This window comes from Heterodontus francisci, chromosome 3 (genome assembly GCF_036365525.1).
Source record: "Heterodontus francisci isolate sHetFra1 chromosome 3, sHetFra1.hap1, whole genome shotgun sequence".
Taxonomy (NCBI): domain Eukaryota; kingdom Metazoa; phylum Chordata; class Chondrichthyes; order Heterodontiformes; family Heterodontidae; genus Heterodontus; species Heterodontus francisci.
This window is the reverse complement of record NC_090373.1, coordinates 174,482,562-174,499,537: the sequence shown is the minus strand read 5'-3', so window position 1 is coordinate 174,499,537 and position 16,976 is coordinate 174,482,562. Positions and strand designations below refer to the sequence as shown.

Here is a 16,976-nt window from a genome sequence, read left to right as displayed (position 1 = left end):
ACCTAATTGAGGTATACAAAATTATGAGGGCCATTGATAGGATAGATAGGAAGAAACTTTTTCCCTTAGCGGAAGGGTCAATAACCTAGGGGCAGGAGGTTTAGAGGGGATTTGAGGAAAAATATTTTCACCCAGAGAGTGGTTGGAATCTGGAGTGCACTGCCTGAAGGGTTGGTAGAGGCAGGAACCCTCACAAAATGTAAGTATTTAGATGAGCACTTGAAATGCCACAGTATACAAGGCTATGGGCCAAGTGCTGGAAAATGGGATTAGAATAGATAGGTAATTGATGGCCGGCACAGACACGATGGGCTGAAGGGCCTGTTTCTGTGCTGTATAATTCTGACTCTATAATGTTCAGTCTGTATAATCGTAAAGCATCATAGAAATTTACAGCACGGAAGGATGACGTTCGAACCACTGTGTTCACGCCAGCCAAAGAGCCATCCAGCTCAATCCCACTTTCCAGCTCTTGGTCTGTAGCCCAGTCGGTTATAGCACTTCAAGTGCATATCCAAGTACTTTTTAAATGTTATGAGGCCTTTACCACCCTTTCAGGCAGAGTGTTTCAGATCCCCACCAACCTCTGGGTGGAAGAAAGTTTCCCCTCGAATCCCCTCTAAACTTCCTACCTTGTACCCTAAATCTATGCCCCCTGGTTATGAACCTCTCAATTAAGGGGTTGGCGGTGGCGTAGTGGTATTATCACTGGACTAGTAACCCAGAGACCTAGGGTATTTCTCTGGGGACATGGGTTCCAATCCCACCACAGCAGAAGGTGGAAGGTGCACAGTGGCGCAGTGGTTAGCACTACAGCCTCACAGCTCCAGGGACCCGGGTTCGATTCTGGGTACTGCCTGTGTGGAGTTTGCAAGTTCTCCCTGTGTCTGCGTGGGTTTTCTCCGGGTGCTCCGGTTTCCTCCCACAAGCCAAAAGACTTGCAGGTTGATAGGTAAATTGGCCATTATAAATTGTCACTAGTATAGGTAGGTGGTAGGGAAATATAGGGACAGGTGGGGATGTTTGGTAGGAATATGGGATTAGTGTAGGATTAGTATAAATGGGTGGTTGATGGTCGGCACAGACTCGGTGGGCCGAAGGGCCTGTTTCAGTGCTGTATCTCTAATCTAATCTAATCTAATCTAATCTAATCTGGAATTAAAAGCTAGTCTAATGATGGCCATGAAACCATTGCTGATTGTTGTAAAAACCCATCTGGTTCACTAATGTCCTTTAGGGGAGGAAATCTGCTGTCCTTACCTGGTCTGGCTTACATGTGACTCCAGACCCACAGCAATGTGGTTAACTCTTAAATGCCCTCTGAAATGGCCTAGCAAGCCACTCAGTTGTACCTAACCGCTATGAAGTCAATAAAAAGGAATGAAATCGGACGGACCACCCGGCATCGACCTAGGCACCGGAAACGACAACGGCAAACCCAGCCCTGTCGACCCTGCAAATTCCTCCTTAGTAACATCTGGGGGCTTGTGGCAAAGTTGGGAGAGCTGTCCCACAGACTAGTCAAGCAACAGCCTGACATAGCCATACTCACGGAATCATACCTTACAGACAATGTCCCAGACACTGCAATCACTATCCCTAGGTATGTCCTGTCCCACGGGAGTCCTCAACATCTACTCCGGACCCAATGAAGTCTCATGGCATCAGGTCAAACATGGGCAAGGTAACCTCCTACTGATTACCATCTACTGCCCTCCTTCAGCTGATGACTCAGTACTCCACCATGTTGAACACCACTTGGAGGAAGCACTGAGGGTGGCAAGGGCACAAAATGTACTCTGGGTGGGGGACTTCAATGTCCATCACCACGGGTGGCTCGGTAGCACCACTACTGACCGAGCTGGCCGATCCTAAAGGACATAGCTGCTAGACTGGGTCTGTGGCAGGTGGTAGGGGAACCAACACGAGGGGAAAAACATACTTGACCTCGTCCTCACCAATCTGCCTGCTGCCGATGCTTCAGTCCATGACTGTATTGGTAGGAGTGACCACTGCACAGTCCTTGTGGAGACCAAGTCCCGCCTTCACATTGAGGATACCGTCCATCGTGTTGTGTGGCACTATCACCGTGCTAAATGGGATAGATTTCGAACAGATCTAGCAATGCAAAACTGGGCATCCATGAGGCGCTGTGGGACATCAGCAGCAGAATTGTACTCGACCACAATCTGTAACCTCATGGCCCGGCATATCCCCCACTCTACCATTACCATCAAACCAGGCGACCAACCCTGGTTCAATGAAGAGTGCAGGAGGACATGCTAGGTGCAGCACCAGGCATACTTCAAAATGAGGTGTTAACCTGGTGAAGCTACTACCCAGGATTACTTGCATGCCAAACTGCATAAGCAGCATTCGATAGACAGAGCTAAGTGATCCCATAACCAACGGATCAGATCTAAGCTCTGCAGTCCTGCCACATCCAGCCGTGAATGGTGGTGGACAATTAAACAACTAACTGGAGGAGGTGGCTCCACAAATATCCCCATCCTCAATAATGGGGGAGCCCAGCACATCAGTGCGAAAGATAAGGCTGAAGTATTTGCAACAATCTTCAGCCAGAAGTGTCGAGTTGATGATCCATCTCGGCCTCCTCCTGAAGTCCCCAGCATCACAGACGCCAGACTTCAGCCAATTCGATTCACTCCGTGTGATATCAGGAAACGACTGAAGGAACTGGATACTGCAAAAGCTGTGGGCCCTGACAATATTCCGGCAATAGTACTGAAGACCTGTGCTCCAGAACTTGTGTGCACCTAGCCAAGCTGTTCCAGTACAACTACAACACTGGCATCTACCCTGCAATGTGGAAAATTGCCCAGGTATGTCCTGTACACACAAAGCAGGACAAATCCAACCCGGCCAATTACCGCCCCATCAGCCTACTCTCATCAGTAAAGTGATGGAAGGTGTCATCAACAGTGCCATCAAGCGGCACTTGCTTAGCAATAACCCTGCTCAGTGACGCTCAGTTTGGGTTCCGCCAGGGCCATTCAGCTCCTGACCTCATTACAGCCTTGGTTCAAACATGGACAGAAGGCCTGAACTCGAGGTGAGAGTGACTGCCCTTGACATCAAGGCAGCATTTGACTGAGTATGGCATCAAGGAGCCCTAGCAAAACTGAGGTCAATGGGAATCAGGGGGAAAACCCTCCGCTAGGTGGAGTCATACCTAGCGCAAAGGAAGATGGTTGTGGTTGTTGGAGGTCAATCATCTGAGCTCCAGGGCATCACTGCAGGAGTTCCTCAGGGTAGTGTCCTAGGCCCAACCATCTTCAGCTGCTTCATCAATGACCTTCCTTCAATCATAAGGTCAGAATTAGGGATGTTCACTGATGATTTTGCACAGTGTTCAGCACCATTCGTGACTCCTCAGATACTGAAGCAGTCCGTGTAGAATTGCAGCAAGACCTGGACAATATCCAGGCTTGGGCTGATAAGTGGCAAGTAACATTCGTGCCACACAAGTGCCAGGCAATGACCATCTCCAACAAGCGAGAATCTAACCATCTCCCCTTGACAGTCAACGGCATTACCATCGCTGAATCCACCACCATCAACATCCTAGGGGTTACCATTGACCAGAAACTGAACTGGAGTAGCCATATAAATACCGTGGCTACAGGAGCAGGTCAGAGGCTAGGAATCCTGTGGCGAGTAACTCACCTCCTGACTTCCCAAAGCCTATCCACCATCTACAAGGCACAAGTCAGGAGTGTGATGGAATACTCTCCCCTTGCCTGGATGGGTGCAGCTCCAACTACACTCAAGAAGCTCGACACCAACCAGGACAAAGCAGCCTGCTTGATTGGCACCCCATCTACAAACATTCACTCCCTCCACCACCGACGCACAATGGCAGCAGTGTGTACCATCTACAAGATACACTGCAGCAATGCACCAAGGCTCCTTAGACAGCACCTTCCAAACCCGTAACCTCTACCAACTAGAAGGACAAGGGCAGCAAGTACATGGGAACACCACCACTTGCAAGTTCCCCTCCAAGTCACACACCATCCTGACTTGGAACTATATCGCCGTTCCTTCACTGTCGCTGGGTCGAAATCCTGGAACTCCCTAACAGCACTGTGTGTGTGCCTACCCCAAATGGACTGCAGCGGTTCAAGAAGGCAGCTCACCATCACCTTCCCAAGGGCAATTAGGGATGGGCAATAAATGCTGGCCTGGCCAGCGTCGCCCACATCCCATGAATGAATAAAAAAAAAAATAGGGCCTTCCTATCCACTGTATCTGGACCCCTCAGAATTTTAGACGCTTCAATTGGGTCTCCCCTCCGACTCCTACTCCAAAGAAAACAATCCTAGCCTATCCAGTTTCTCCTCATAACTAAAATTCTCTAGTCCAGGCCACATCTTCGTAAATCTCCTCTGTACCCTCTCTAGTACAATCATATCTTTCCTCTCGTGCCATGACCAGAACTGCCCGCAGTACTCTAGATGTGGCCTAACTAGTATTTTATACAGTTCCAGCATAATCTCTCTGCTCTATATTCTGTGCTTCGCCTGATAAAGGCAAATATCTAATATGCCCTCTTGACTGCTTTATCCACCTGTCCAGCCATCTTCAGGGATCTGTGGCCGTGCTGTCGAAGATACCTTCCTGCAGTCTACAGCTTTTTTCTTCGTTATCAACCACACACCCAATTTTTGTATCGTCTGCAAACTTCTTAATCATACCCTTTACATTCAAGTCCAAGTCCTTGATATAAAGCACAAAAAGCTTTATAAAGCTCTGGTTAGGCTCCACCTGGAATATTGCATCCAGCTCTAGTCACCACACTTTAGGAAGGATGTGAGGGTCCTTGAGAGGGTGCAGATTCATCTACCTGAATGGTTCCAGCGATGGAGGATTTTAGTTACAAGGTTAGATTGGAAAAGCTGGGTTTGTTCTCCTTAGAACAAAGGAGATTGAGGGGAGATTTAGTAGAGCTGTACAAGATTATGACAGGCTTAGACAAGTTAGTTGAGGGAAAGCTGTTCCCATTAACAAATGGTACATGGACTAGGGGATACAGATTGAAAGTTTTGGGTAAAAGATGGAGGGAGAATATGAGGAAACACTTTTTTCCGCAGCGGGTGGTAATGACCTGGAATTCGCTGCCCACAAGTGTGGTGGAAGCAGAGATTATCAATGACTTCAAGAGGAAGTTAGATGGTCACCCGAGCGAAATAGACGTGCAGAGCTACAGGGATTGAGCCAGGGAGTGGGACTGACGCCATAGCCCTGTGGAGAGCCGGCATGGACTCACTGGGCCGAATGGCTTCCTTCTGTACCATAACTGACTCTATCATTCTGTAAAGCAAGGCACCTAGTACTGAGCCCTGCAGAACCCCACTGGAAACAGCCTTCCAGTCTCTCAAACACTCTTCGAACATTACCCTTTGGTTCCTGCCTCTGAGCCAATTTTGGATCCAACTTGCCACTTTGTCACTCGTAACTGCTCAGATAATGAAGCAGTCTGTGCCAGCATGCAGCAAGAGCTGGACAACAGCATTCGGGTTTGGGCTGCTGTGGCAAGTAACATTCATGCCACACAAGTGCCAGACAATGACCATCTCCAACAGGAGAGAATCTAACTATCTCCCCTTGATCAATGGCATTACCATCACTGAATTCCCCACCAACATCATCTTGGGGGATACTATTGACCAGAAACTTAACTTGACTGGCTATATAAAGACTGTGGCTACAAGAGCAAGGCAGAGGCTGGGAGTTCTGCACCTCCTAACTCCCCAAAGCCTGCCCACCATCCACAAGGCATAAGTCAGCAATGTAATGGAATACTCCCCACTTTCCTGAATTCGTGCAGCTCCAACAACACTCAAGAAGCTTGTCACCATCCAGGCCAAAGCAGCCTGCTTGATTGGCAGCCAGTCCACTACCTTAAACATTCACTCCCTCCACCACTGGCACACAGTGGCAGCAGTTTGTTCATCTACAAGATGCACTGTAGTAACTTGCCAAGGCCAGTTCAGCAGTAACTTCCAAACTCACAACCTCTAACACCTAGAAGAACAAGGGGAGCAGTCACATGGGAACACCACCATCTGCGAGTTTCCCTCAAAGTCTCACCATCTGGCTTGGAAATATATCGCTGTTCCTTCACTGTCGCTGGGTCAAAATCCTGGAACTCCCTCCAAAACAGCTCTGGGTGTACCTACACCACATGGACTGTAGCATTTCAAGAAAGCAGCTCATCACCTTCTCGAGGGCAATTAAGGATGGGAAATAAACATTGGCCTTGCCAGTGATGCCCACATCCCATGAATGAATTTTAAAAAGAAGCCATTGTTGTTTTTCTGAGGTGATTAAGAAGATTCTGCATCTTCATATTTGGCTACCTTTCTGAGGCTTTTCAAAGCCTTTCTGACTTGTATGGAATTTCTGCAGTGTATTCTTTTCCTGATGTGATGGAAAACGTTCACAGATCTGGAAAAGGTGTTTCAGACATCACAATGGAACAGCCTTGCCCACAGTTTCCTCTGTTGCTGCAGCAAGGGCGGGAGTTTACTTAATGGCGTCACAGGTTTCCAGGTTATTTGTACGTTTTTGTGACTTGACTGATTATATATAGGCCAAAGAATTTGACTGACTCTACTTGCTAATCTTGGTGCAGTGCTTTTGCATGACTGCATGTCTAGTTGGGGAATACTTTGGGGGCATGGGACTGAAAATAACAATCCGAGTGTAAAATTAAAATCTTGCTCATGTATTAAACTTTGTTTTGCAGGTGGTTGAAGATGGCTATGAATTCTTTGCAAAACGCCAGCTGGTTACTTTGTTTTCTGCTCCAAACTACTGTGGCGAATTTGATAATGCTGGAGGAATGATGAGTGTTGATGAAACATTAATGTGTTCTTTTCAGGTACATGATGGTCAAGTATTAACAAAATTCTTACTTGGTAGTGTGAAGTTCATTGTATCGGTTGATTCAGATAGTACAACACACACATCAAGAAAAATAATTTGAGTGTTTTCTTGGAGACGAAATGGGCATACCTTGTGTCACTTGAGAGATGACACCCTTCATTTAACCTCTTAAGAATTAGCTGTGCGCTTACCCATTTTGCCAGTTGGAGAATAATGGAGCTGCTGCAGAACAACAGACATCACGATGAGATCCATGTAGCTCGTTTTACTGTGATAGTGAGTTGGTCAGCAGTGTCCATAATACTAAGTTATGTTATTGAAAAGGCTCCAGCAGCCTCATCTTCCAATTTCAATCTTTATTTGGGACAAGGTGGAAAATGTACACCCAAATCCAGTGACATTTATTTATTTATTTTATTTATTTAGAGATACAGCACTGAAACGGGCCCTTCGGCCCACCGAGTCTGTGCCGACCAACAACCACCCATTTATACTAATCCTACATTAACCCCATATTCCCTACCACATCCCCACCATTCTCCTACCACCTACCTACACTCGGGGCAATTTACAATGGCCAATTTACCTATCAACCTGCAAGTCTTTGGCTGTGGAAGGAAACCGGAGCACCCGGTGGAAACCCACGTGGTCACAGGGAGAACTTGCAAACTCCGCACAGGCAATACCCAGAACTGAACCCGGATTGCTGGTGCTGTGAGGCTGCGGTGCTAACCACTGCGCCGCCCTTCGAAGAAGCCACAAGTTATTACAGAAACATGGCTTAAGGAGGGACAGGAATGGCAGCTCAATTTTCCTGGTTACAGTGTTCTCAGACGCAATAGGGAGGGGGATAAGAAAGGAGGGGGAGTGGCAATTTTGGTCAAGGAAACTATTGCAGCTGTGAGGAGGGATGATATGTTGGAAGGTTCATCAAATGAGGCCATACGGATTGAGCTAAGGAACAGGAAAGGGGCAATCACACTGCTGGGATTGTACTATAGACCCCCAAACAGTCAGAGGGAGATAGAAGAACAGATATGGAGGCAAATCTCTCAGAAATGTAAGAAGAATAGGGCAGTAATTGTAGGGGATTTTAATTACCCCAATATTTACTGGGATAGTCTTAGTGTGAAAGGAATTGAGGGAGCAGAATTCTTGAGGTGCATTCAGGAGAACATTTTTGCCCAGTATGTAGCAAGTCCACCAAGGGAGGGTGCAGTTTTTGACTTAGTTTTAGGAAATGAGGATGGGCAGATGGAAGGGTGGCAGTGGGAGAGCATTTTGGTGGTAATGATCATAATTTCGTCAGTTTTAACATAATTATGGAAAAGGACAGCGATAGAATAGGAGTGAGAGTTCTCAATTGGGGCAAGGGCAAATTGGGGCGGCCAAATCTAGAGCCCCATGGATGTCAAGGAGCCTGCAGGGTAAGATAAGGCAGAAAAGGAAAGTTTATGTCCGACATCGAGAACCCAATACGACAGAAAGCCGAGGGGAGTATAGACAGTGGAGGGGTGAAATCAAAAAGGAAATTAGGAAAGCAAAGAGAGGGCATGAAAGAATATTGGCAAGCAACATCGAGATGAACCCAAAGATGTTTTAGGGTAAGAGAATAACTATGGAGAGAGCAGGGCCCATAAAAGACCAAAAAGGTAACCTATGTGTCGGAGCGGAAGATATTGGTATGGTTCTTAGTGAATACTTTGCGTCTGTTTTCGCAAAAGAGGTGGGGGGGGTGGGTGCGATGCAGATATAGTAGTCAAAGGGGAAGTGTGTAAAGTGTTGGATGTGATAAACATAGGGAGAGAGGAAGTATTAATGGGATTAGCATCCTTGAAAATTGATAAATCACCAGGGCCAGATGAAATGTATCCCAGGCTGTTAAAAGAAGTGAGAGAGGAAATAGCAGAAAGTCTGACCATCGTTTTCCAGTCCTCACTGGATACAGGTGTGGTACTTTTTTACCCAGAGGGTGGTGACGGTTTGGAATGCCCTGCCTGGGAGGGTGGTAGAGGCAAGTTGCCTCGCATCCTTTAAAAAGTACCTGGATGAGCACTTGGCACGTCATAACATTCAAGGCTATCGGCCAAGTGCTGGCAAATGGGATTAGGTAGACAGGTCAGGTGTTTTAATGCATCGGTGCAGAATCGATGGGCCGAAGGGCCTCTTCTGCGCTGTATTATTCTGTGCTGGAGAATTGGAGAACTGCTAACGTTGTACCTCTGTTTAAAAAGGGGGCGAAGGATTGACCAAATAATTACAGGCCAGTCAGTCTAACCTCGGTAGTGGGCAAATTATTGGAATCTATTCTGAGAGACAGGATAAACTGTCACTTAGAAAGGCACAGGTTAATCAAGGATAGTCAACATGGATTTGTTAAGGGAAGATCTTGTTTGACCAACTTGATCGAATTTTTTGAAGAAGTAACAAGGAAGATAGATGAGGGTAGTGCAGTTGATGTGGTCTACATGGATTTTAGCAAGGTTTTTGACAAGGTCCCACATGGGAGACTGGTTTAAAAAAATAAAATCCCTTGGGATCCAGGGAAATGCAGCAAGGTGGATACAAAATTGGCTCAGTGGTAGGAAACAAAGGGTAATTGTTGACGGCTGTTTTAGCGACTGGAGGGCTGTTTCCAGTGTTGTTCCGCAGGGCTCAGTACTGCTTTTTGTAGTGTATATTAAAGATTGGGGCATGAACAAGACGTTTGCGGACGGCACAAAGATTGGCCGTGTGGTAGATAGCGAGGAGGATAGCTGTAGGCTGCAGGAAGATATTGATGGTCTGGTCAGATGGGCAGAAAAGTGGCAAATGGAATTCAGCTTGGAGAAGTGTGAGGTGATGCATTTGGGGAGGTTAAACAAGGCAAAGGAATACGCAATTAATGGGAAAATACTGAAGTGTAGAGGAAGTAAGGAATCTTGGAGTGAATGTCCACAGATCCCTGAAGGTAGCAGGACAGGTCGATAAGGTGGTTAAGAAGGCATATGGAATCCTTTTTCTTTTTATTAGCCGAAGTATAGAATACAAGAGCAGGGAGGTTATACTGGAACTATATAACTCATTGGTTAGGCCACAACTTGAGTACTGTTACAGAGGAGATTTACGAGGATGTTGTCAGGACTGGAAAAATGCAGCTATGAGGAAAGATTAAGTCGGCTGGGGTTGTTCTTGGAACAGAAAAGGTTGAGGGGAGATCTGATTGAAATGTACAAAACTTTGAGGGGCCTGGATAGAGTGGAGGTGAAGAGTCTCTTCACCTTAGCAGAGAGGGCAGTGACGAGGGGGCATAGATTTAACCTGATTGGTAGAAAAATTAGAGGGGAGATGAGGAAAACGTTTTCACCCAGAGGGTAGTGATGGTCTGGAACACTCTGCCTGAAAGGATAGTTGAGGCAGAGACCCTCAACTCATTCAAAAGGAGTCTCAATATGCATCTCAAGTGCCGTAAGCTGCAGGGCTATGGACCAAATGCTGGAAGGTGGGATTAGAATAGTTGGATTGTTTTTCGGCTGGCACAGACACGATGGGCCAAGTGGCTTCTTTCTGTGCCTTAAACTTTCTATGATTCTATGAAAGTGTCTGGCTTTCCGATTTTATATTGTCTTTTAGCAGTTATGTTGTACGGAAAGGTGACACTTTATTTCTTAGCCTTGAATCCCAGCATTCTTTCTTGGTTAAGGGAGGGAATTATGTTAGCGTAATCAGTGCAAGCTCATAGTAAAAATCCAGTTACGTAAGGGTTCTCCAGTTGCCTACCTGTTTGAGGACAGTTCAGGCAATCAGTGTGTGGCTGCTGATGCTAGTTGAAATATCTGCCTTCCAGTAGCAGAAAAAACAATTAATTTTTAATATACAATATAAGGTAAAACAGTGACTGCATAGAATTACAAGAGTAGTAATCCGAATTCCACGTACCTATCCCTGTGCCTATAGCCATTTATCTCTTTCCTTCAACCATTCGGGGCAGCGCAGTGGTTAGCACCGCAGCCTCACAGCTCCAGCGACCCGTGTTCAATTCTGGGTACTGCCTGTGCAGAGTTTGCAAGTTCTCCCTGTGACTGCGTGAGTTTTCGCCGGGTGCTCCGGTTTCCTCCCACAGCCAAAGACTTGCAGGTTGATAGGTAAATTGGCCATTATAAATTGCCCCTAGTATAGGTCGGTGGTAGGGGAATATAGGGACAGGTGGAGATGTGGTAGGGATATGGGATTAGTGGAGGATTAGTATAAATGGGTGGTTAATGGTCAGCACAGGCTAGGTAGGCCGAAGGGCCTATTTCAATGCTGTATATGAAAAAAAATGAATCAAGTTAACCCATCACAGAGTTTACACTGCACAAACAGGTCATTTGGCCCAACCAGTCTACGTAGGTGTTTTTGCTCCACCTGAATCTCCTCCCACTCTATTTGCTTCATTTCATTTCACCTTACCTCACCCTTCTATTCCTTTCTCCCTCATGTACTTATCTAACTTCCCTTTAAATGCATCTATGATATTTACCTCAAGTTCCACATTCTCACCACTGAGGAAAGAAGTTTCTTCTGAATTTCTTATTAGTGACTATCTTTATGGCCCCTAGTTTTGGACTACCTCACAATTCTTAATTGTTGATGTGGTGTCTGCTTCAATAACTCCTGCAGATTTCACAGCCACAAAAACAAAGTTCAATCTTGCAAAATGTTCCATCATTTTAAACCACTACCCTCTCCCATCCCTTCATAATTTTAAGTCATCTCTGTTGTAATAGCCAAAGTTTTTCCAAGTATTTCTTTGTATTTGTAGTTCCCTCATTCAAGGTTGTATCCAAGTGAACCTGTGCTCTACTTTCACTCGTACCTCAAAATCCTTCGGAGCCCAAAACTAAACACAGTACCCCAACTGTGGTCTTAATGATTTTCACCATTATATCTTTTAATTTTATATTCCAAATCTCTTGCCATAAAACCCAGTATTAGTTTTTATATGTCATAATCGATTTCAGGTGCTGCTCAATGTTTTGTGAACTGAATGCTCCAAATTCCTCTACTCATCCACCTCATCTAGCTTTCCCTGATTTAAAGAACTTTGTTTTTTTTAGCACAAGTGTATCACCTCACACTAATATTGAATTCCATCTGCTACTTTATGTCCATTCTGCCATCTCATCAATATTCCCTAGGAGCTTTCTTTGGTCCAGTGGAATTATTTGCCACGTCTTAACTTATTTTACATTAATTTATTAATTAGTGCTAAAAATGACAGTTAAAGGGGTGACGTGCTTCAGCAGCAGCCAGAGCAGTGGCACCATGGCTGGCACTGTTGTTCAGCAGGGAGGGACAAAGCGCAGAGGAGCAATAGTTATAGGGGAATCTATAGTCAGGGGCACAGATAGGCGCTTCTGTGGATGTGAAAGAGACTCCAGGATGGTATGTTGCCTCCCTGGTGCCAGGGTCAAGGATGTCTCTGAACGGACAGGGGGCATTCTGAAGGGGGAGGGTGAACAGCCAGAGGTTGTGGTACATATCGGTACCAATGACATAGGCAGGAAGAGTGATGAGGTCCTGCAGGGGGAGTTTAGGGAGTTAGGTAGTAAGTTTTAAAAAAACAGGACCTCGAGGGTTGTAATCTCTGGATTACTCCCTGTGCCGCGTGCCAGTGAGGCTAGAAATAGCAAGATAGTGCAGCTAAACACGTGGCTGAACAGCTGATGTGGAAGAGAGGGTTTCAGATATCTGGACCATTGGGCTCTCTTCCGGGACAGATGGGACCTGTACAGGAATGATGGGTTGCATCTAAACTGGAGGGGCACTAATATCCTGGCTGCAAGGTTTGCTAGCGTCACTCGGGAGGGTTTAAACTAGTGTGGCAGGGGGGTGGGAACCAGAGCAGTAGGACAGCTAGTGAAATAAGTGAGGAGGACATAGTAAGGCCAGTAGGACTAAGAGGAAGAGTAGGCAGGGAGATGTTGCGGAGCACAGCGGGACTGGTGGTCTGAAGTGCATTTGTTTCAATGCGAGAAGTATAACAGGTAAGGCAGATGAACGTAGAGCTTGGATTAGTACTTTGAAATATGATGATGTTGCTATTACAGAGACTTGGTTGAGGGAAGGGCAGGATTGGCAGATAGATGTTCCAGGCTTTAGAAGCTTCAGGCGGGATAGAGGGGGATGTAAAAGGTGTGGGGGAGTTGCATTACTGATTAAGGAGAATATCACAGCTGTACTGCGGGAGGACACCTCAGAGGAGTCATGCAGCGAGGCAATATGGGTGGAGCTCAGGAATAGGAAGGGTGCAGTCACGATGTTGGGGGTTTACTACAGGCCTCCCAACAGCCAGCGGGAGGTAGAGGAGCAGATATGTAGACAGATTTTGGAAAGATGTAAAGGTAACAGGGTTGTAGTGGTGGGTGATTTTACCTTCCCCTATATTGACTGGAACTCACTTAGTGCAAGGGGCTTGGATGGGGCAGAATTTGTGAGGAGCATCCAGGAGGGCTTCTTGTTGTAGATAGTCCAACTAGGGATGGGGCCATTCTGGACCTGGGGAATGAGCCCGGCCAGGTGGTCGAAGTTTGAGTAGGGGAGCATTTCGGGAGCAGTGACCATAATTCCATAAGTTTTAAGGTACTTGTGGATAAGGATAAGAGCAGTCCTCGGGTGAAGGTGCTAAATTGGGGGAAGGCTAATTATAACAATATTAGGCAGGAACTGAAGAATTTAGATTGGGGGCGGCTGTTTGAAAGTAAATCAACATCGGACGTGGGAGTCTTTCAAACGTCAGCTGATTAGAATCCAGGACCAGCATGTTCCTGTGAGGAAGAAGGATAAGTTTGGCGAGTTTTGGGAAGCTTGGATAACGCGGGATATTGTGAGCCTAGTCAAAAAGAAAAAGGAAGCATTTGTAAGGGCTGGAAGGCTAGGAACAGACGAAGCACTTGAGGAATATAAAGACAGTAGGAAGGAACTTAAGCAAGGAGTTAGGAGGGCTAAAAGGGGTCATGAAAAGTCATTGGCAAACAGGATTAAGGAAAATCCCAAGGCTTTTTATATGTATATAAAGAGCAAGAGGGTAACCAGGGAAAGGGTTTGCCCACTCAAGGACAGAGATGGGAATCTATGTGTGGAGCCAGAGGAAATGGGCGAGGTGCTAAATGAGTACTTTGTATCAGTATTCACCAAAGAGAAGGACTTGGTGGATGATGAGCCTAGGGAAGGGAGTGCAGATGGTCTCAGTCATCTCATTATCCAAAAGGAGGAGGTGTTGGGTGTTTTGCAAAGCATTAGGGTAGATAAGTCCCCAGGGCCTGATGGGATCTACCCTAGAATACTGCGGGAGGCAAGCGAGGAAATTGCTGGGGCCTTGACAGAAATCTTTGCATCCTCATTGGGTGAGATCCCAGAGGACTGGAGAATAGCCAGTGTTGTTCCTTTGTTTAAGAAGGGTGGCAAGGATAATCCAGGAAATTATAGGCCGGTGAGCTTAACGTCAGTGGTAGGGAAACTATTAGAGAGGATTATTCGGGACAGGATTTACTCCCATTTGGAAACAAACGAACTTATTAGCGAGAGACAGAATGGTTTTGTGAAGGGGAGGTTGTGTCTTACTAATTTGATTGAGTTTTTTGAGGAAGTGACGAAGATGATTGATGAAGGAAGGGCAGTGGATGTTAACTATATGGACTTTAGTAAAGCCTTTGACAAGGTCCCGCATGGCAGACTGGTACAAAAGGTGAAGTCACACGGGATCAGAGGTGAGCTGGCAAGATGGATACAGAACTGGCTCGGTCACGGAAAACAGAGGGTAACAGTGGATGGGTGTTTTTCTGAATGGAGGGATGTGACTAGTGGTGTTCCGCAGGGATCAGTGCTGGGACCTTTGCTGTTTGTAGTATTTATAAATGATTTGGAGGAAAATGTAGCTGGTCTGATTAGTAAGTTTGCGGACGACACAAAGGTTTGAGGAGTTGCGGATAATGATGAGGATTGTCAGAGGATACAGCAGGATATAGATTGGTTGGAGACTTGGGCGGAGAAATGGCAAATGGAGTTTAATCTGGACAAATGTGAGGTAATGCATTTTGGAAGGTCTAATGCAGGTGGGAGGTATACAGTAAATGGCAGAAACCTTAGGAGTATTGACAGGCAGAGAGATCTGGGCGTACAGGTCCACAGGTCACTGAAAGTGGCAACGCAGGTGGATAAGGTAGTCAAGAAGGCATACGGCATGCTGGCCTTCTTCGGTCGGGGCATAGAGTATAATAATTGGCAAGTCATGTTGCAGCTGTACAGAACCTTAGTTAGGCCAGACTGAGAATATTGCGTGCAATTCTGGTCGCCACACTACCAGAAGGACATGGAGGCTTTGGAGAGGGTACAGAGGAGGTTTACCAGGATGTTGCCTGGTCTGGAGGGCGTTAGCTATGAGGAGAGGTTGGATAAACTCTGATTATTTTCACTGGAACGACGGAGGTGGAGGGGGTGACATGATAGAGGTTTACAGAGTTATGAGCGGCATGGACAGAGTGGATAGTCAGAAGCTTTTTCCCAGGGTGGAAGAGTTAGTTACTAGGGGACATAGGTTTAAGGTGCGAGGGGCAAAGTTTAGAGGGGATGTGCAAGGCAAGTTTTTTTTTACACAGAGGTGCCTGGAACTTGCTGCCAGGGGAGGTGGTGGAAGCAGATACAATAGCGATGTTTAAGAGACATCTTGACAAATACATGAAAAGGAAGGGAATAGAGGGATATGGGCCCCGGAAGTGCAGAAGGTGTTAGTTTAGGCAGGCATCAAGATCGGCGCAGGCTTGGAGGGCCGAATGGCCTGTTCCTGTGCTGTACTGTTCTTTGTTCTTTGTCTCTTATTTGTTGTTTGTAAATCTGGACACTATTCCCTTAAGCCCTTAACTGCATCATTGATGTGCACAGTGAACAGAAGCAGTCCTATTACATAACTCTGGGGAACACTGCTTTCAATTCCTAATCTCTGTCTCCTCTATCTAACCAGTTTTAATCCAATTTTCTACCCTTCTCCTAATTCCATCTCCCTTAATCGTCTCCAGCAGACTGCCATGTCTTACCTTGTCAAAGGCTTTTTGAAAGTATATTACAATCCTGCATTTTTCTCCATCCACTATATCTGTCGCCTACGAACTCGTAACAGGTTTGTTAAGCACAATCTTTTCTGAAATAAGTGTTGGATCTTTTTCATTATTTTATCCTTCTGCATATTTAGCCATTTTATCTTTAAAGATTTTCCATAGCACAGATGTTAAGCTAACTGGCCCTTCATTCTCCAAGTTACTTATGTCTCTGTTTTTGAAAATCCCCCTCCCTGCCAATCTCCAGTCCTCAATAGAGCCCTGAAAGATTAACCCTGATTTTAACCTAGTCTAACCGACCTGGTAAGAATAGGGTGAGTTAGGGTTCCATGCCCAATTTTTACCCTGCCTGATTTCCTGCACAGCTGAAAATTGAGCTGGATGTAAACTGGCCGTCTGACCCAAATGTCCCTTATTTTTAGCAGGTAGGCTAGGATTAAATTGGAACATAATTTCTATGGCTTCTATTTCTTCTCCCTTTCCCTCAGAATCTTTGGATGTATCTTGTATGATCCCAGCACCTTTTTCCTCCTTTTAGCGAACTAACTGCTGTAATACTTTTCACTTCTAATCTCTCGTCTTTTAACCAATTAAGGATTTACCTCCTCTCCCCAGCCCCCCAAATATCCTGTTTCGTGAATACTGATGCAAAGTATTTAAGTATTCCAGCAGATTGGTGTTCAACCTCTACAAATTTCCTCTCTCCTCACAGGGATTGGGGAATGTGGTCCCCCTCATATTTAACAATTCACTATTGTTGGAGCTGCGGCTGACAGGTCCCCAGGTCCTGATGGACTTCATCCTAGGGTCTTAAAAAAAGTGGGTAGTGAAATAGTTGATATTTTGGTTTTAATTTTCCAAAATTCCCTCGATTCGGGGAAGGTTCCATTAGATTGGAAAATAGCAAATGTAACTGCTTTATTCAAAAAGGGAGGGAGACAGAGAGCAGAAAACTACAGGCCAGTTAGCTTAACATCTGTCTTAGGGAAA

The 16,976-nt window shown here is 45.8% G+C and overlaps 1 protein-coding gene across 2 annotated transcripts in view; it reads left to right on the top strand.

Annotated features, from left to right (window-relative positions):
- The window catches only part of ppp1cb (protein phosphatase 1, catalytic subunit, beta isozyme), a 162,038-nt gene that overhangs the window by 132,253 nt on the left and 12,809 nt on the right, over positions 1-16,976 (top strand). For both annotated transcript variants that reach the window (XM_068027696.1, XM_068027697.1), the window contains one exon: positions 6,773-6,907. In XM_068027696.1, the coding sequence (XP_067883797.1) occupies positions 6,773-6,907 (135 nt within the window). The remainder of the gene's footprint in view (positions 1-6,772; positions 6,908-16,976) is intronic.